The sequence below is a fragment of the Scleropages formosus genome, chromosome 3 (genome assembly GCF_900964775.1).
Source record: "Scleropages formosus chromosome 3, fSclFor1.1, whole genome shotgun sequence".
Lineage (NCBI taxonomy): Eukaryota > Metazoa > Chordata > Actinopteri > Osteoglossiformes > Osteoglossidae > Scleropages > Scleropages formosus.
Genome location: NC_041808.1, coordinates 11,281,397 through 11,302,316, shown reverse-complemented (window position 1 = coordinate 11,302,316; position 20,920 = coordinate 11,281,397). Strand labels below are relative to the sequence as shown.

Here is a 20,920-nt window from a genome sequence, read left to right as displayed (position 1 = left end):
ATGCTACATGTTTATGTCAGATCAGCCTGGCCAAAGAATGGAAGAGCCAGACATGCTAAAGCAGAATCTGCTGTAGGTGGAAGATTCATGAGGAAAAGCACTCAGATCCCCATCCATCTTCCTTCACCTGCGCATCCTGGTCCTTTGGGCCTGGCCTGCTGGAGCTCTGGGATCCAACCCTTCGACAGAACAGTGATAAAGTCTTGGCCTGAAGTGGTGGGAATATTTTTGCTGGGGTTGGACTTCTGGTTCTGCTTAGTGAAGCAAAGCTCTTCAGGCTTCGGTGAGCTAAGTCTGGGCTCAAGGAAGAGAAAGAGGAACGAGAGAGCCGCCTTTCTGAGCAATGGTCACAGAACTCCGGATCTCTTTTCAGATCGTTTTTGATTTGGGAATTTAACCTTCAAACGGATAACATAGAGTAATACTTCTTTAGTCAACCATATATAACATTTATCCCTCTTTTTCCAGAAAAACACAATATACGTGATGGATAGGGAAGGCATGGAAACACTTATCTCTCACTTAGCTGACCTAGAAAATGGCTAGTACAGTGAGGAATTAAAGAAAGGCTATGTGTTCAGTACTTGTTGAGAAACATGTCTGACTCTCCAGCAAGAGCCAACATAATAAACAAGGATTAATACAGGGTTTATGAATGAATGGTTTATTGCTCAATTTAAAGTTGCCTGCAATTAGGGCAACCGGTATGCTTATGAAATGTGAAAATAATTTGAGGTAATGGATTATAATCTAGGAGAAATTTCTGCATTTCCATCCACGTGATGTATATACCTCTCAGTATATCTATTTTTAACTCCAGATATAACACTAGTCCTTCTCTGGCTGATGTTTTTTGAAGATGAGTCTTCTTTAGTCTGAAGAACATGTATAGAAGGTGCAATTCCTGGTGGGAGGCCCAGTCCAACTGATGGCTGAATTTACCTGAGTGACAACTAAAGCACAGGCGGTTTTTACCCAGCATCCACAACACAATGGCTCAAACCAACTAGATTTAGCCCCGGACAACACCAAGGATGTTTGAATGAGGTCAAGAATCAAAGGTGAAGGGTAGCGCAGCGAGTCAGCGGTATAAGGTGGTAAGCAGATCACAAGAGGGGTAATATAATGAAGACTAAATGATAGTCTTTTTTATTTTTTATTTTTTAACTGTCAGGCTAATGTGTTGACTTAAATCTCCAGGCAAACTAGGACCCCGTGCGTTATGTATAACTGGGCTGAATGACATATGACCTTTGTGCATTCAAGGACAGAACATATTTTAACAAACCAGACAGTGAGTTAAAAGGAGATATTGACTGTAAGGGGCCTTACATACAATAGAGTACCCATAAAACTTCTACTAACTGCCCTGTACTATTTTTATATTTACTCTGTCTGACATTTGTACAGGAGTAAATGGTGAAGCTTGGCAGTTCGTACTTCCTTTATTGTACAACCACAAGTGGGGCTTTTGTTAAAGTGGGCATTTGGTGCCATGTCTCAACATGTTGACCCATTCCACATTTATCTAAACATCATCAATGGCCTGTCAAACGTCATCTATAAAAGATTGCTAAAGTGAGGTGGACTGCTTCTCTTTTCCCTAAACTAGAGCTGGAACCATAAAGATGATTGCAGTCCTGTCAGCGGGGCCATTTCTAACCCTCATCTTGCTGAGGTTAAAGACAGCAACAAATTACATGCCTTTTGAAATGTCAAAATTAATTAAACTGCAGACCTGGAAAGCATTATAATACAGTAATATATTCTACATATACTAAACCAGAAACATACGATTTTTACGGTTTTGAAACACTCTGCAGGAGTTGTGGGCTACGCTGTGAAGCAATTCCACATAGCAAAGTGGCATTTGTTATGCATCTTGTAAAAGTTAAAAAATGGATGCCAGGAATATAAAATAAAATAAATGGATGCTGGTATGTAAAATAAAAGTTACACTAATACTATGTGTAATGCGTGACAACAGTAAGATAAGTGGCAATGTGGGGAAAAAGGTGCGGAGAAGGGTGCTGTAGACATATGAAACGAGGTTTGGTTTCATTTACTATAACCGATAAGTAAGACTACGGGAAAACACATCAGGGAGGTCCTTACATGAATGCTTCTTGATTTTTCCGATATACCGAAGAATTTGTACTAGTAATCTCGTGGAAAAATAAGTTTCACCCTTGAATTTTTGTTTCTTGTGTGATTTTATTTGCAGTTTAAAGTATATTCTTTGTATCACCACATTTAAAGGATATTTTGTGTATGTCACGTTTGCCGAGACCCGTCTTACATTGGCACACAAAGATACGGTATCAGTGAGCTGGGCTGAAAGTCACTGCCACAGGCAGCTGTCCCGAGTGCAACATCATGGTCTAAAACTATTGCTCACTGAGGAAAAGAAAAGAATGACAAGAGCCCAAAATTTAGATTAGTAATGTACAGGGCGCTGACATATGCTGATGCAACCTTTAATCAGTTTAATGGTTAACTCCGCAAAGACAAGGGAGGGAACGATTCATAAAGCGCAACATTCTCCAGATAATGTCTCACCCTGGTTCTTTTTACAGCGAAAAAGTTTGCAATTTGCTGAGAAAGGGTTTTAAGGGTTATAAGAATAGATTGTTAGGGGAGGTTCAACTCTTCTCTAATTTGAAGCATTAAGAAAGCTCTGGCCTCTGTGAAAACGGGGAGTGTGTTGCAAACTCTGGGGCAAGAAAAATGTTTTCATTGGTCACGATAAACCATCTGCGTGACAAAGGAGCCACAGAAAGCAATGGCAGAATTTCTTGACTGTTTACATCAGTCAGTGTACACCAAGGCTTCAGAAATCGCCAATTTATATAGCACGTTTTCATAAAAGATTCACAGCCTGAAGCCCGTTCAAGTCTTTTTTTTAGGCTGAGCTCTGATGCATCATGCTGAGAGTGCCCCAACCCCCACCGCCACCCTCGATCCTCTGACCTCCTTCCTTTCCCAACCACAGATCATACCTGCCATACATCACAAATATTTTTTAATGGGCACATTTCAGTATTAGCTTCAGAAATTACTCTACTATTTAATAAGTAAAATGACTCTAAATGGCTCATTTCAGCCAGGGTAAACACATTTAGCAATGAGGTCAGATCCTGCTGGTTCATAGTCAACTTAGTTAGATAATTTTGTCAAAATGTTTAATGTCTTGCTAAACCATTTGGGAAAAACAAGTGCTCAACTGATATTGACTTTGGCAGGAGGGAGTACACCACAGGCTTTAAACATTTAAATCAAATGCTCGATCTACAGGCAAATGAAAGTAGACGTTTTGTACCTAGCTTGTTGTAGGTCCTGGCACAGCACTCTCGTAGATTGCCCGATAAAGCAGACATCTATGCTTAAGTACATTTTTTGATCAGGCACATCACGCTAATGGAATTCACAAATACGGAGTGACGCGGTTCACTTAAAGCAGTGTTGTCATCACGTCTCTCCGTTTTTCCCCTTTCCAGTTGGAAATTCCTCTGAAAAATCCTTGCTGAAAAGTTTGTGATGAATGGCAGGGAGACAGTTGCGTTCAGCTGCTTAAAAGCAGTGCTTCGTTTTTCAGGGGGACTAGTGTATCTTGTTTTAATTTGAGTCTTTCTCTGGAAAGCTATTCATGGCCTAAATGAAAAGGGATATTTTTTCCAAAATTCATCACACTCCCCTAAAAATTGTTTCACAAGTGACTTCGACCCAGTAAACTTAAACACAAGGTGAGTGAAATCTATGTGTTTTAGCATTACTGTTGCTTTAGGGTTCCCCTTTTTTTTTCTTTGCTGTTTGGTTCTGTTGTCGTGTCAGTCTCAGTGGTGACTGTTATGTGAAGTGAAATGGGTTGCCGCTCGGTCTGAGCTCCGCAGCCGCTGAGAAAACACGCCTCGCTGCCCGCTGCCACAGACCAGCTCATTTCTCAGGACAAGACAAATAGCGGTTGCTCCAGCAAATTTTACTGGTGAGGTTCCATATGTCTAGGCACAAATTTATTTGGTTTGGAGGCCAAAATGAACCCAGCTCAGTTCAATTTTGTGACATCCCATTTGCCTAGTTGATCATAGCCATAAAATACAGTCAGCGGCCATAAGTGCACCATCCTAACATCTTGTGAAAAGAGCTTGTCCTTACTTGATTTTTTTGCTTTTAGGACCTCACTGTAAAAAAAGAAAAATATCTTAATATTAAATTCCCTTGAAATATTTCTTGACAGGCTTTTAGGGAAAAAAAACACTGATCTAATCCAATTGTGACTCTGTCAGAAGAAGGAGCCAAGGGTGTAGGGTGCACACAGATTTGTGCTTCAATCTGTTACAGATGGCTTGACAATGACACAAATGCGCCACTGGCCACAATGCCTGGCACAGCTGGCACCATATGGACATAAAGAACAAACAGTGCATGTTTTTTTATATGCTTGTAATGTTTACCAGAGTTGATGATGGACCACTAAGAGGCAGCAAGCTACTGGCCAGTATTCTGACCGTCAAGTGGATGCCCCACATCTGGGTGTCTGAGGTGAGGAGCAACTCCTGGTGTGACCGAAAATGGGGAAGCCCAGGTATGGGCAGCGAACAGCCTCCACAAGCCTGAAACCTAAATATCTGCACAGAGTGCACTCCACAGTTATGGCTTACTTTTCAGTTAAATGACTACAAATGCCTATTTGGCCTTTCTAGCAATCTACAGGTAGAACTGGTGTTCTCTTTGCATGGCTGCCTTAACTTTGAAGGTGTAAGTTTATAACTCTTATGTTCTATCCATTTATAATATTGCACAGCAGAACAGCAGGATGCCTGGAAAGTGCTTAATTATCCTGGAGTTGTAATCTTGTAAAATGTTGTATTCTCGAGTACTTAACCCAAAATACTTCAGTAAAAAAGAAAAAAAAACGGGGAAGGTTTACTATAGCAAGTTTAAATATTTATGTCATTATGAGTTAAAGCCTTGACTAAGCAACTGCATTAGACTGTAAATGGCAGACAATACTGCTATACTGTCGCACCCCCTGACTACACCCCAGTCGGACGCATCTGGCAGAAACCAGCAGGGGCTCGAGTGTAAAGGAAGCCACACCCCCACTCCCAGGTTGCGGAATCTCCGTGAGACAACAGTCCCTTCTGCGCTCACTTACTGTATCCTCGACTTGCCTGACACCTTGCTCCAGATCCTGCTTCCTCATCCCAGCCCGACTTCCCCAGCTTTGAACCAGGCTTTCTTTGCCCTTCGTCAACAACCTCGGATCAACCCCAAGAACAATGTTTGCTCCTTGTTTCTTTGACCCACGCCTGTCCACGACCATGACTCCTGCCCTTGCCCGACGGAGAGAAATAAAAGATCCCGCACTTGGGTCCTACCTCCTCCTCCTCCTTGTGCATGTTTGAAACATGCCACTTTGACATATACCAACCTGAAGAAGCGAAACTTGTTAAAAAGGCATTGAAAAAAGGACCGTACACTAGCTAATTTGATGTTTTTGGCAGGAAACAGTTAAAAAATGAATAATCATTATCTTACTTGGGGTTCATCACCGAGGCACAGTATTTAAACTCTTTAAGTTCATTCTTTGCCACGTGTAATGTCTCCCCACGTAAACTGAGTCAGTGACACGTAGCCGACCCGCAGCCATAAATCCGGGGCTGCCACTGCTCTCATCAGATCTCTGAGTATGTGAAACCTTGACCACTTCCGCATCCCCACGGAAAAACAGCAACTCAAAACAGATGACTGCATATGACCACTGCATACACCCACCACCCGTCGACAGATCTAACCAAGGATGAGTCAGAAGAATTGGGTGGGGGTCCCTATGGGAGTCCCCGGAACAGGGATGGACTGCCTGAACCTTGTGAACCCATTCAGTGCCTGGATCCCATCCCCCTGTCCCTAAAGACACTGCAGTGCCTGAGGAAGTTGCCAGTTGTCCTAGTATGGGAGTTAGGGCAGAGCGACCTACAGGACTATTGATGCATTGATGACTTTATCCTGACACCATGTCCCCAAGGATACGTCGATGCACAACTCCTCCCTAAGTGGCTGCTCCAGGAGGTTCATTTGGTCTCGCTTTAAATAGGAACACAAAATAACGACTTGGGCCAGGGACACTCAAGGGAGTAGGAACACATTCGGTAAACTAGAAACTTCTGGATCAACTGGCGCCAAGTGTCCATGTAAACATTGGCTGTCTTTATACTGGCTGCAGTAGTGCAGGTTGAGCCAGGGGTGGGCTGGGTGAGGTGACGACACCATGATGACCATGAAACCTGAGTGTCAACTAGGGCCTGAAGAGGTGATATTAAACTTCACAGTTGGAAATGCTGTGTTTTGTGAAGTAAAAACTCTTCTCTTCAGCACGAGCTCTGTAGATGGGGGCAAAAATGAAATCTCTAATGTTCATTTAGCATTTCAATTTAAGAATTCCTTCAACCTCCATGTTAAAGACTCAAGTGTCATGAAAAAGATCCATACATGAATTCGATGCTACCTTGATACCAGGCCATGGCTATCATGTGGTAAATAAACCATTTGTCCTGCTGTATTGTGAACATCTACTGTGGTCTGGGCAACACTCACCCCTCCCGGCTGTTTTCAGCAGCAGACATGGGGGGCAGATGGCTGTGGGGGGCGCCGATGCTGGTTTCCAAGCCCTGCTGCCCAGCGGACAGGTCTTGTGTGGGAGGGAGGAGTCCAGATGTGGCTCCATTCTGGTGGCCACTGGAGCCGACATACATCCCTTAAAGACAAACAAAACAGGTCGGCAAGGCACTCCACATCAAGTCTGAGGCCTCCTCGCCCCACTGCCGCCGTCTCCACATTGGCTAACCATGGCGACAGGCTGTTGTTATGACATTGGAGAGTCGGATTGGACCAATCGGGATTCTTTGAACACAAGAAGTCTGTGTTTGTTCTGTTTACAATCTGCGGTGCATCCTTATAATGGAATGCATAATTGGATCAGGCCGGTCCCAACCAATTTGGTGACTTTTAACAACTGGTTTTGCAGAATTGTATTATTATTATTATTATTATTATTATTATTATTATTATTATTATTATTATTATTATTATTATTGTCATTGTTGTTGCTACCACTGTTCTGAGACCACTGGTAGTGTAGCGGTTAGTGCTATGCATTTAGACATAAAGGTTACAGGTTTGATTCCCACTGCCTGCTATAGTACCCTTGAGCAAGGTACTTGCCCTGAATTGCTCCAGGAAGATTATTCAGCTGTATAAATCAGTACCTTTACATTCTAAGTTGCTTTGGAGAAAAGCATCAGCTAAATGAATAGATGTAAGTAAAAGTTCTTTAAAATGCTCATTGCTGCATTTCTGTACACTGAGGTATGACTCAATTAAGCTCAAAATACATTCATTGGAATCCACTCACTCAAGTTTAATACACAATTATGTCACTGCGGTTGACATATATTTCTATAAATGATGTCAGTTTCAGCTGTCTGAGTAACTTGGACCACTGAGTCAAAATGGACTGACTAAATTCCTTTTTTAATTGATTTAGCATGTGGCACTGCAATAGTTCTTTAAAACTGTACTGAGGTGTAGCTTCCCAAAGCTATAAAACAAGCAAGACAGACGAGCCTTAATTATTTTCCATGAATGGAATGTACTCAGGAGTCCAATATTTTGTCTGAATTCTTCAGAATTTCGAGAAACCAGTAGATGTCCACTTCCCTGTCAATCAAACACAAACCATCAAAGCCAACTTGAGGTTTCAGCATTCTTTAATAATCAACTAATGGCTTAAGAGATGAAATAACAGCAGATGTCAGCACAAATTAATACTTAAGATAATTATTTAAATAAAATGGTCATTCTGTGTTAAGATACAGTGTAAAAACTTCTCAATATATATACGAACATACTAATTTATTTTTTGCAGAAGCACCTTATTCATCTAGAGCAGGGGTTCCTATCCTATGGTCCACGGACACCTTAGGCACCTATGGACAGACTTTAGAAAGGCTTGCACACACATTCTGAAACCACTTGTTCCGAGCAGAGTCGCGGCAAACTAGAGCCTAAACCAGCAACACAAGGTGCAAGGCTGGAGAGGGATGGGACACATCGGGATGGGACACCAGTCCATTGCAAGGCACCCCAAGTAGGACTTGAACCCCAGACCCACCAGAGAACAGGCCCCAGCCAAGCCCACTGTGCCACCTCATGCCCCACACAAGTGTGCTTTGAAAATAATGCAAAATAAAAGTTAAAAATAAAATAAAAGTATTACTATCTTGTTACTGACATAATTCCATGTAAAGGATATCAATTTTCAATTTTTTTTTTCTATTCTGAAATGCTCTCTGTGCATTTTGAACACTGCTTATAGTTATAAACATAGAGTGAGAAAATGTGTTTGAACATAGCCTTTGCTGGACACTTCAGTGCAGATACCTATACTTATTCTTCAGTAAATCTGTTATTTCTAATTTTTCCTGTAACTTCTTTCAATCTTATTCCTGTGGGAAATTTGCTTGCTGAAAGTCCAAAGCTGTTAGTTTTGAAGGTGCTCCTGGTTTTTTCATTCTTGCCAGCTGTTTGCCAGCACAACCCATGTCTATCTAGCCTTCTCTGAAATGGCCACAGCCATTCATCACCCAAAAAATCATCAATCAAAACCTCTAAATGCTTTCCCCTTTAGCCTTAACATCTGCTTCTAAACCAGCAACATTCTAACAAACAATGGCTGGGATTGCTGCAATTTAATAGGTTACTTTGTGGAAAAAAACGGTCTGGCATGGGGAAGGAAAAAAAATGAAGAGTTTGAGAGACAGAGAGGCACCAGGCTGAGAGACCAGTGCACAGGGTAGATGCCCGCCCGTATAGCCCAGATTCCACTGAGCTACTGGGAGAAATGCAGGACCTATGTTGAGCAATGGTGGGCAAAGCTGAGATGTGCATGGGAGTGCAAAGGCATGGGGAAAGAGAGAAAGGAATAACAGCAAACATAAAAAACAGAAAGAAGAGAATAAAATGATAAAGACAAAATGCAGGAAGAACAGATAGAGAGAAGTACTGAAAGAAGAGAAAGACTCGAAACTATGGAGAGATGCAGAGATTTATAGATGGAAACTAACAGAAAGAAGGAAAAACGGAATAAAAAGAGACAAAAGTGGGAGAAAAACAATAAATAGATGTAGAAACAGGACAAAGGGGAGGGGAGAGACATTTAGTATGGGAAATTGATAGAAGGAGACAGAGAAGAGAGTAGTATACTACTACCCAGTAGTATATGAGTGTCTTCTTCCTATCACCTGCCCCATACATATCCGTTGATACACCTTTCCCCACTCAAAAAACCAATAATCTTCTCAACCAGTCATTAGTAAACGGCCTGGAAGCCAGAGTGCTTCTGTGGCATCAAAGCAAAAATGTAAAAATGACAAGAGTTTTTGTCCTCTCTTCCATCTCAACAACAATAACAGCAGAGGGTCTGAGCTCGATTTCAAGTGAAAGCGACTGCCTCCACCGCTGTCCGTACATGAACCACAGTTTGCATTCCTTTCAAACCGCAGTGAGAGCCACGTCTGTAGAGATCGCCGGACGCTTTGTTTGTTCATATATGTATAACACGAGATGTACTGGATTCATGTCAATGGAATCAAACTGTGATGGAACTAACGTTGTCCGTGTGTCAGCATTAGTGTGTATGTGTGTGGCATAACCCGTTTTTGTGTGTGCCGCTGTCCATTTGCGTCTGCGATCTGGTCCGGTTGCTGTGCAACGTAATCGTTCGCCCAGTCAGGTCTGCTTCCACATGCAGTTTGGTGTAATTTGGTCAATTAAAGTTCTGTAAGAAATTTTAGAGACCCAAATATTGAAGAAATATTTAGAAATATTATTAAGTTATATGGCCATATGTTTTTTGTATTTAGCATGTGCTAACATAGGAATCTCACCAGGGGTGCAGGCAGTTAAATTCAGAGCATTTGGGTCTGACTGACTGGAATGGAATGTGATGATTGATAAAACAAAAAACGTAAATATGAATTTTGTGGGCTTAATATTCACTTGATTACAGTAAACCAGCTGAAGGATGTGTTTAAGACTGCCAGTTCCTTGAAATATAACCAAGAATCTGAAAGAAATCAGTGGGACTAAAAACAACTGAAATTCAACATTTGGCCCCTTTATCAGAAGTGAATTGAAAATCACGTGACTGGAAACATTTCCAACACAACAGACAAGCAACGGCGACAGCCATACTGGACCGAGCACTAAACTGGGCGGACTAGTTGGAGGTTACCCTACCTTCCCTTCCCTGACCCATATGTTCTCCCAAATGGGACATGATTATGACAGGCACTGGTCCTATCCTGCACCTGACTGGCTTATCGCACATAGGGACTGTAAGGCAAAGAATTTATTATTACTCCTTCATCTAGCTAACACTTTTCTTCAAAGCATTTCACTATTGGAGGTTTGCATGCGGGGGGCGTGGTGGTGCAGTGGGTTGGACTGGGTCCTGCTCTCCGGCGGGTCTGGGGTTTGAGTCCTGCTTGGGGGTGCCTTGCAGCGGGCTGGCGTCCCGTCCTGGGTGTGTCCCTTCCCCCTCCAGCCTTTCGCCCTGTGTTGCCGGGTTAGGCTCCGGCTCCCCGCGACCCCGTATGGGACAAGCAGTTTCAGATGATGTGTGTGTAATGTGTAATGCGTGAGGTTTGCATGCTATGCTATGCTGTGTTACTTACCATGATTTACCCATTTAAACAGCTGTGTAATTTACTGTAGCAATTTAAAATAAAGAGTTCTACAGAAGATTGTGGGAACTGAAGATGACAGCTTCAACCACTATGATACCTGCTGCCCCAGTACTGACTATGTAGCTTGTCAGGGAGTTAACACTGCAGGCATGGGTTTTCTAAAGTTACTCAGCATCAACCGAAAAAGTGCATTTTTGTTCAGGCTTGTTGAAGAGTTGTGGGTTTGCTGTACTGTCACACTGGCAGAAAAATCCCATGCAATGGCCAAAAAAGGGCAAATGTTTGCCAGAACCGCAGCCCACCAACTACACCCCCCATGTCTCCTAAAGCATACTAATCCCTGTAAGCTCCGTTTGCATGGGAAACCATGTTTAAGCAATCAATTAGATTAAGCCCGACACGTAACGAATATCTGTTGTCGAGCGAGTCCATTGTTTGGACAACAGGAAATCAATCCGATGTGAAATGTGAAAGCTTAGTGGCGATCATAGAGCTGGTAAGGCGAACCCTTGGTGCGTACCTGTGAAGATCTCGTGGCTCAGCCCGGGGGACCTGGCTGCCTTCCCGCTGACGAGGTGCTGAGATGGGGCTGAAGCGTGGAGGTGCTGCATGGCCAGACACTCACTCAGGACATCTGATTCCAGGTGGGAACAAGAGCGAAGCTGTGTGATGAAACAGTCACCATCAGAAGGGGCCAGGAGGGAGAAAGAAAGATGCAACCATTGAAAAACCTACTCCCATGCTTAAAATTAGATATTGTTGTTGCATCATTCGACATTAGGGTTTCTAGAAAGCTGCAACCCCGAACATGACCACTGGTTATGTAACTGCAGAACCATGTGACTATTTGTGACTGTGCTGCGACACTTTATAGAGACAGTATCTAGGGCCAAGGCACTTAACAGGAATATTATACTGACCTCATACCTCAGTCTTTGAGCTATTTACTACACTTTTTTCTATGAACGACTTATTTCTGCTGTATCATTTCTCCCGTATCAAAATCCAGCCTTTAAAATTGCCCTGTTGCTCCAGAAAGGACATCCTGACCTTCCACCACACATTTCACATTAAGTACCTGTTTATCTATGGACTAGACATGGATTCGAAACCTTGGGTGGGAGAACAATGTCATTCCAATATATACGTGTCATTCGAATAACAGCACTCCTCAAAACTCCAGAAAGTTGACTCTTGCTCCTAGATGGAGTTTGTGAACCAATGCTTGACTTCAGCTCACGTTAACAAAGCAGAAATCTATTTTTTAAATTATTTGTCTTTTCAAGTGAAACGGATGCCTTTTTTCAGAAGTAGAAGGAGAGGATGAAAAAAAAAGCACATTTGCGTAAACTGGACATGAACCAAACACACATTTTAACGAAATAAAAAAAAAAAACGCAACAATTCACGCAACACGATGTCCTTCGGAGGAAATGGCTCTCAGAGAAGCCCGGTTCAGAACCACAGGCACCCATCTTATTGGAAACATGAGGAAGACTGGGATTAAGGAAACCAGCGTCCTGCTATTTACAGTTCGGAAAGAAAGCGGGGAGGGCCAAGGATTTGTCATTGTGCATCGCAGAGGTCCCAAACTGTGGCCACGCGTGCTGTTTTGCCTGTTGCCGATGCTCTGCTGACAACAGTACCAAGGGAGCAGCGTGTTTACTCTGTTTGTTGTGTCCACACTCATACCGACCGTGTGAACCCTTGCAAAACTATTACGCATCACGGTTTATACGGAACTGACTTGAATTCTACGAACTCTGTATGGGCAGCATCATCTGGTGCTGTGTGCAATAAATGATATGACTTCCTTTGAATTACAGGTCTACTGATGTCTTTTGGTCAAAGTGGCTACATTTCTGGCAGCTTTCAGTGTTAATGACTTTTTTCCTGTTTTCACTGTTAGTCACCCAAGCTCTTACTAATCCAGTGTAGTCCAATGTCATTACTGGCCTCTGACCTCTGTAACACTATGCATCACTGGAGTCATACTATGTTTTCCAGATGGACAGATTTTAAAGCTTTCTTTTTAAGACTCCAATAGCATTGTACAGTACGCACTTTAAATAATGAGAAAAGTAAAAAAAAAAAAAAATCTATCTATCTATCTATCTATCTATCTATCTATCTATCTATCTATCTATCTATCTATCTATCAGTTTAGCTGCAGCAGTTTGAGCAGTTATTATGTCTCAGATGATACCTGCCTCGGCTAAAAACACTCACACATCTCCTCCTCTGTACACCTGACGCATTCTACTCCGCACCACTAAGCGAGGTAATGTCCTAGGAAGGGAGTGGTGTTTGGTCAGCTCCACCAGCTCCACCAGCTCCACCAGCTCCACCTGCACCTCTGTCCATTGCTTGTCTGCTAATTACTGAATAATTAATCAGATTAATAAAGACAGCGTCATGCTCTGACATCCCACGGTGCTGTGTATCCTCTGAAGAGAACAGGAAGGATGCCAGAGCCGGCACAGTATCAACAGCTTTCGGAGCTCTTTCGCACTGTTTGTTATAACCCGCATGCTGCAATTCATCGAATGTAATTAAACTCTCTCTTTTGGGATATTACCCTTGTGCACATTTTCTGTTCGGAGATGTTGAAGGGGATTGTTTGACATTTTTACGCCACATCTGGCCCCCGGGGGATTCCGTACCACAGCTTATTAACACTGTTACAACCCCACATGTGTTTCTGTTTACAGCACAAAGCTTGGGAATACATGAAGGACTACATCATCCGTCTTTAGTACGCGATTAAGTCCAGCACAACAATGGGGCTTTTCTTTTGATATTTAGAAGGCCGGTACAGTGAAAAAAAGCAAATGTATTTCACCACTCGCCCTTCAACAGACTTTCAATCTCATTTAAGAAACTTGGTCAAACTTTTGGCATTTTTATTGTTATATGTACCAGCTGAATGACTATACAAATAATTTTTATCGGAATTAATTAATGAGGTATGCGTTGAAATAATACACAGACACACAAAGATACACACATATGCACGAACAAAAATTAGAAAAACTGTCCAGGTGTGATCTTGTCATTTCTCTTTTCTCAAAGTTGTACAACATAACAAAATAAAGCATACCAGTTGGAAGCAAAACTCCACTGAACCGGACTTCCTCCTGCCAGGCAGGAGTACTGGGTGGTGCCTTACCTTTTTACGCACCTGTTGCTCTTTGGCGGAGTGGGCCTTCACGTGCTTGCGCAGTGAGCTGGGGTCCGTGTAGCGCTTGGTGCAGCCGGGAATCTGGCACGCGTAGGGTTTCTGTATACGGGTCACGGATGGAAAAAGAGCCTTCACTGAAGCGCAGCGACAAAGACCACCTACATGCACATGCTGGAGGATGGTGTTTGAGGAAGCGCTGCTCTGATTATTCCCATTTCAACTGCTATGTCCTGGTTCTTCATGAACCCACTGGTTATAGACCAGATTTAATTTCTATATTGTGCATGAAAAATATCTATCGATGCTACGTTTAATATCAATTACTGCCCACTGATTTACATCAGTGAACCAGCTTGTAAAATGTTACAGTTGATATTCCTGATTTTAAACGTTCTTTAACTCGTTGCTCAATAAAAAAACTCAACTGCCGGAAAATGGTTTCTGTCATAAATCCACAGAGTAATCCTACAATGAAGCATACATAAGTATATCCAACAAATGCAATTTAATGCAAAAGCTCTGGTATTGTTCACAGTCATGGCACTTAAAAGTGTGGTAAAAGCCAAATAGCACGCACAATAAAAACGGGAAATCAACAGTTTGCTGACAGGCAAATGATTGATCACTTTTCGTTGCACTTTCTTTGGAGTTCTGGCCGTGACGATCCTCTCCCCGGCGTGGTGGGAGGGGCACGTGCAGCCTTGGGCCACGAGGGGGTGGGTGGGTGGGTGGGTAGAGGGGGAGAGGGTGGGGTCCCAGGGGAGGCCTGCGTGGATTTGCAGGCCCCTGTAACGCAGACTGCACTCGAAAAACAGCTGTGGATGTGTATACACAGAGGTGCTCGTGACTGAAGTGTGAATGGGTTGGCTGAAACTTGAGCGACGAAGACGACACTCAGGAGAACCCATGGCCTAAAGTGGTGTCTTCCACATCGCAGCTATTGCCCATGCACAGCTTGCTAAGCATTTCAAAACGCAAGCTTTCACTTATGCACAGATTACAACATTCAGCATGATACAATCTGATCGCTTAAATATTTACATCTCCCACACGTAACTTCTGGTTATCCTCTGGAGGACAGCTCAGGTAGTGTGCTGAATGTATGGACTTTGTACAGACAGAAATCAGAGAAGGTCAATGTAAAGAAAGCCAAGCTATGCGTTACTCAAAAAGCACAAAGTTAATACTGTACCTTTCAGCTGAACAGTCACAGAAGGATGGAAGAAGAGAGAGGAAAGAGAGACAGAGCAGTTAGCTCTTCGGAAACATTTATTTGTAATGCATGCATGTTACGCTTTTAATGTGTGCAATCAAACCGCAAACCACATGATACTGAAGAGTGAGTTTTAAAGGGAGTGCAGTAGTGTGGAGAAAACAAGTGGAAGTACATTTAGGATGTCTTAAAATTGGACCCTTCTGGTGCTTGCTAAACAAGTTATATTTATATTAACTTAAATATAACTATATTAATTTAATATAGTTAGTTATATTTAAGTGGAGTGCTTGGTTTATGATCTTTTGAGTTTAGTGATTTCTTAGTATTTTGAGGTTGTTTTAAGGTTTGTGTAACAACTAACTGCCTCCTTTCCTGTAACACAGAAGTTTACAGTTGTCACAATAATAATACTGTACTTCTACTATTATCATCAATAATAATAATAATAATGACAAAATTACAATATATGAAATTGTGAATAATTGTGGGTGAAATGTAAAAAAAAAAAAAAAAGTCAGAAATATAGTTAGCTGAGTAGTCCAGCTGCAGCCAAAGTCGCACAAATAGCAATGAAGGGTAACCAAGGCCTGGTCCACACCACAGTAAATGCTGGTGCTAACAAGATGACATTCCCCCTGTCTTTTTGTAGGCCATTAAAGTGAAAGTAGATCCTGACGCATTAACAAGTTTGAATTCCTCATTCTGACTTTTCTGTAAACAGGACAGTGTTATTGTAGAGAACTCTTGGGACTGGAAAATGTGAGTTGCTCAGTCTTGCTACTTGTTTGTTTTCCTGAGCCAACAGTACGCTTCATACATTCCTCCATAAGGCGAAATAGTGGGGGGGGAGCGAAAGGCAAGCGCGGCTGTCAGAGGCCCCGCACCATCACTCTAGCCTCTCTGCAAGCGCTCGCCGAAACCGCAGCGGGGTTGAGCCGAGCTGTCGCAGAGATCTAAATGTGCAGTGACTGGCATCTCCAGCGCCAGCTTTATTAGTGGTGTCAGGGTGGAGGGTAGCGGTGAAGCCATGCTGCTCGTGTGCTGAAATATGAAGAAGTCAAACTTAGCAGTGGGGGTCAGTCAGAGAAGTGTGTCGAACCACAGAGCGAGTGACAGCTCGCTCGCTGCTTGGACAGATCGAGCTTTCATTTCTTCTACGGCTGGAATGCACTGGCCACCTAGTACAAAACCTCAGCAGATCTTCATGTTGGTTGTTCTAATTTTCTAGATTCTAATTTGAGGCATTGCATGGAATATCTTCCCACGAGATATGTGCCAGACCCATTGAAGAAATATGTAACAGTTTTGGAAAAATGCACAAAAAGTCTGACTTGATGCTTCCCAACTGCAGCAACGCTGCTGCTGCCAGGCAATATCTTCCGAAATGATCTGCCAGCTATAATTAAAAATCGGTCTGTTCCTCAGAGCTGCTAAAATAATCCCGCTTTTCACCACCAAGGCTATCTGTCACAGAGTAAGTCCTCTAAGCGCAGTCTATTCTCAAGAAAAACATAAGTAACAGACCTACTGTACACACATATAATACCAGGACTGAGTACTACCCTTATGTGGACATTATCCACCGGTTAAAATTTGGTTTTGTACGGCTAAGATACGGATGACTGTGAGAGGAAACTGCAAGAGTGACCATGAGCCGTAGGTGTCAGAGAGTGAGCGGGCCCTCCCACTGGTAACGTACCGTGTCCAGGTGTGTGCGCTGGTGCTTGGCTCGGTCGCTGGAGTTACTGAAGGCCTTCTGGCATCCAGGGTGCTGACAGAGGTAGGGTTTCTCCCCCGTGTGGCTGCGCAGGTGGATCTTCAGATTCTCGAGCCGGGAGAAGGCCTTGTTGCAGCCTTCAAACTGTGGTGGAACACGCAGAAGCGTATGCGCGCGCGCGCACACACACACACACACACACACACACACACAGAAACACTAGGGTAAGGCTGCTGTCATTACAGTGAAGTAGTGTATTTCATTTTCCCACACACACTGTGGCTCTGTGCCACAGTAATGCAGTGTTTTCCAATGTTTTTCACACCCAGTGTTACTCACACAAGTCCAAGTAATCTGACGGGTTACAAAGCACAAATGGTTCTAAAATGTTTTCACTGGAAACCCATTTAAAACAATTAATGAAGGAAACTAGGCAATTTGTCATTCTCAATTTCTGTCTAGTACATTTTTCACTTTCTATCGGATATTTGCCATTGGTATTAAAATATTTAGTCATTTAGTCATTTGAGATCAGCAACTGATTTTTGTCCTATTACTCCAAAAACAAGCAAGACGCATAAGCTAAATTATTACCAAAGTTCATATATATATTTTTAGATGTTTAAAATTATGACCTGGCTGGCATCTCGAATGTCATCCATCATTCAGGCATCCCCGTTACTGCGTCACCTGTTCGTCTACCGTCACTAATGTCAGACCAAGAAACCCCCTGTATCACCCTTGTATACACGTACATATACCCCTTGAGATATGGGAGTATATCTCTAAAAGCAAAGGAAGGGGGAGGAGGAGGCTGAGAAAGCATCCTGATTCCATCCTTCCACATACTCGATTATCATTCAGTCACCTGTGTGGCAAGGGAGGCAGAGACTAAAGAAAGAATGAATATCACACCTGTTTGGAGAAATCTACTTAAATATCAAAAAATTTAGCATACAAAAATAACTTATGAGGAAGCATTTTAGCTAGAAATCTTATTTCGCAATAGGGTACAGTACTGCACTGGTAGAAAGTAACTAACCGTGCTTTAGAAGGCGATTAGGAATCGTCGCTATTCAGGCACAGTTTTATTCAGCTACTCGCGTGATGTGCACTGGTTCATATGGTGGTAAGAAACAAACTAACTGCACATAGGAATCACACGTCTGCATCTAAGTCTCCCTTCCTGCTAATGTAATGCACACATTGCATTTTCTGAGAGATGTACGTCGCTTTGGAGAAAAGCATCTGCTAAATGAACGCACGTAAAAGTAAATGCTCACTCATTTCTGGTGACACAACGTTTGCCCATCCGCCTGCATATCAGATGTGCATCGTGTGGATCGACAGCTAGCAGGTAAACCAGCAGCCACACAGTGAGGACACATTCACACATGACATCCCCAGGGTGCAATAAACCATTTTAAAGTAAGAAAACAAAAATCCAGGCCCTGCAGGTTAGGCGCTGGTGTAAGCACAGTATTAAAGACGTGCCATTTATAACTGTCCCCCAACACCAAACTAAATGAAATGCCATAAATTAAAATGCTTGGAAAATAGCAACTGGCTATAAAATAACAAGTACCTGCATTGCATGTGACAGAAATATCGTTTTAAAAGTGTGAGAAAGCAAAAAGAAAAGTCAGTGCCAGAGCAGTGTTACTGCAGGCCCAGCACCAAAGTGTGTTTATTGTGCCTGGCAATTTTTCACAAGGAAATAAAGCTGAAATCAATTTTACGCCAAAGGGCTCCGAGCATGACTTTTCGTGAAAAGGTACAGTATGAGCGGTAGAGCGCCTGCAACGTAAGTGGCCAAAAGGCAGGCGCAAGGTGAAAAAGCTAACTGTCTCAAAACCAGGCTAATGCTACAAGCACAAATGCTGAGTTTTTCAAATGCAGATGTTTACTGAGGATGACCTTACTGGGAGTTGGGATACGACAAACTTAAAGCGAAGCAAGAAAAGCAGCAAAACAACAGGGTAATTTTTGTGATTTTGCGGTTTAAATTTGGTGCAAGAAAAATCAACGAAAATAATCAGAAAATAAAAAACAAGCAAAAGGACAAGTAAAAGCAGGTAGGTATTCAACTGACAGTTTGCACGACGAATTCCCGTTCGTTTTATGATAACTAAGCATAATAAATGGAAGACCTGGTCATTCACAGATTTCTGTGAACCTCAGTTGCATACATATCCATTCATCAGACTTCATCTGTAACGCTGAATTATTAACATTATTTCTACCAGAGTAATATTCTGCTTATTATTGTGAGCTGCTCCAGTGTGCATGTATCAAGGTGAATTCAGCCAGAACATATGAAGTGCTTCTCTGTGTAATATATACCTTCATCCATTAATCCCCCTACAATTAGATATGAGGAACAGCGGCTGCAGAGACTGACATCAATACACAAATGCAACCAGGCTGCTACGGCTGGAACAATACGACTGAGGGCAGCCAATGAGCAGCGAGAAGAGGCTCTTCTCTTATTATTACTACTGTCATACTATCTCAGCTCTTTATCCGCCTTTATCCGCAGCTCAAAACTGGGAGACACACTGAGCTCAAAGCAAGCCCTACCGAGGACTCCATTTTGCTTTTACAGGTGAAACCTGACATTGAATGGCTGTTTTTTTGTTTCCCGGTGCTCAGCGAATTCTCCTCCTCTCCTGAGATCAGGTTACGATCCCGCAGTGGGGACCATTCTTCGAGCGGCCTTTCACTGTCCCCCGCTATTGCCTTGCCACTTGGCTTCATCTCCCTGCTTGAAGGGCCCTCCTTTTGACACCTGTCTATTCGATATGGGGCGAAAGCAAAGCCCAGGATGGAATGGTTGGGTTGGGTGAACAGCAGCGTGCGGGCCGCTGCCAGGCACGTGTCACCTCGGGCCCTGATGAGTCAGAACCCTCAAATATCCTGGACAGTACATTAAAAGTCACAAGGCCTGAAAGGTCTTCTTGTCTCACTCAAGACGAAAAAGCTTGCTGGTAATAGCAGTTCACATCCTTAGTTCAACAAACATGCAACCGCTTTCTGCCCGTTTCTTGTCATTGTATTATTCACTGAAACAGAGCATGCTAACAAGACAGGAATGCGGCGAAAAAGAAGGGAAAAGGCCAAAACGAGTCATCTCAGAGTTCAGACTTTCAGTGCAACGTTCCGCAAAGCAGTTTGTTGACATGAGAGGTGACAGAACCCATTTAAACAACAGCACAACTAAATTAACTCCAACACACACAATAAACAAAAGTCATGTTTCAGCGATACATCATTAGTTATAAACAGCAGATGCTTCAATGATTACAAAAATATGATCAAGAAAATTATACCTCACTAATAAAAACCATCCACAAGGTACCAAGGCACCAAGAATCCGAAATGAGGTGTTAATGAATAGGTGAAAAAAATCCTTCTAAGCTGCTTGATTTCACTTAAGAGACTGAAGGTCATTAATGATCTCATAAAGAAGGGTTTGCATGAGGCAGTCACACACTCCATGCGAGTGCTGCAGGCAGAACGTACCAGTGCACCGGCCCTAGGGCTGCAGGACCTGAGGGTCCCTCCCCTTCAATATGTATTCCACTAACGCACATCTGTGGGTGTTGCTCCTGGATACTCTCCAGAACAGGATCTAATTATTTCGCCGTCAGCTGTACAGTAGTTGTCCTGTAGTTGGTCTTGGAAAGGAGTGAATTACGTTATGCACTGACTGACACAAGATTCAAAACGATAATCTTGCATCTTAATTAGATGAATTGATGAAGAATTCCTCAGATTGTCCTGAGAATTCCTGCATTTTGTCCGGCGAAGGAAAGTAGGTCTGAAAAAAGCATTCCAGAGGAGAAGCCATGAACCAGAGGCACCAGGTGGTGAAGAGTGGTGTTGCCTTGCTGCTAGCCTTTTAACCGCAATTACTTCAATTGCATTAAATCTACCTTTATAAATGATGAAGACACGGGTTGCCCAGGATGAAAGTGTCAGCTAAGCCATGAAATCCTACTGTCCAGCTGGTCTTTAAAGTGCAATGTGACACATCCTTTTTTTTTTTTTGAATACAGGGA

At 42.7% G+C, this 20,920-nt stretch overlaps 1 protein-coding gene across 1 annotated transcript in view; it reads right to left on the bottom strand.

The window, feature by feature from the left end:
- glis1a (GLIS family zinc finger 1a) overlaps window positions 1-20,920 on the bottom strand; it is a 91,880-nt gene that overhangs the window by 9,947 nt on the left and 61,013 nt on the right. Inside the window, exons 5-8 of the mRNA XM_029250042.1 lie at window positions 16,842-17,003; window positions 13,915-14,025; window positions 11,266-11,407; window positions 6,595-6,754 (exon numbers count right to left, since the gene is read on the bottom strand). Of these exons, the coding sequence (XP_029105875.1) occupies window positions 6,595-6,754; window positions 11,266-11,407; window positions 13,915-14,025; window positions 16,842-17,003 (575 nt within the window). The remainder of the gene's footprint in view (window positions 1-6,594; window positions 6,755-11,265; window positions 11,408-13,914; window positions 14,026-16,841; window positions 17,004-20,920) is intronic.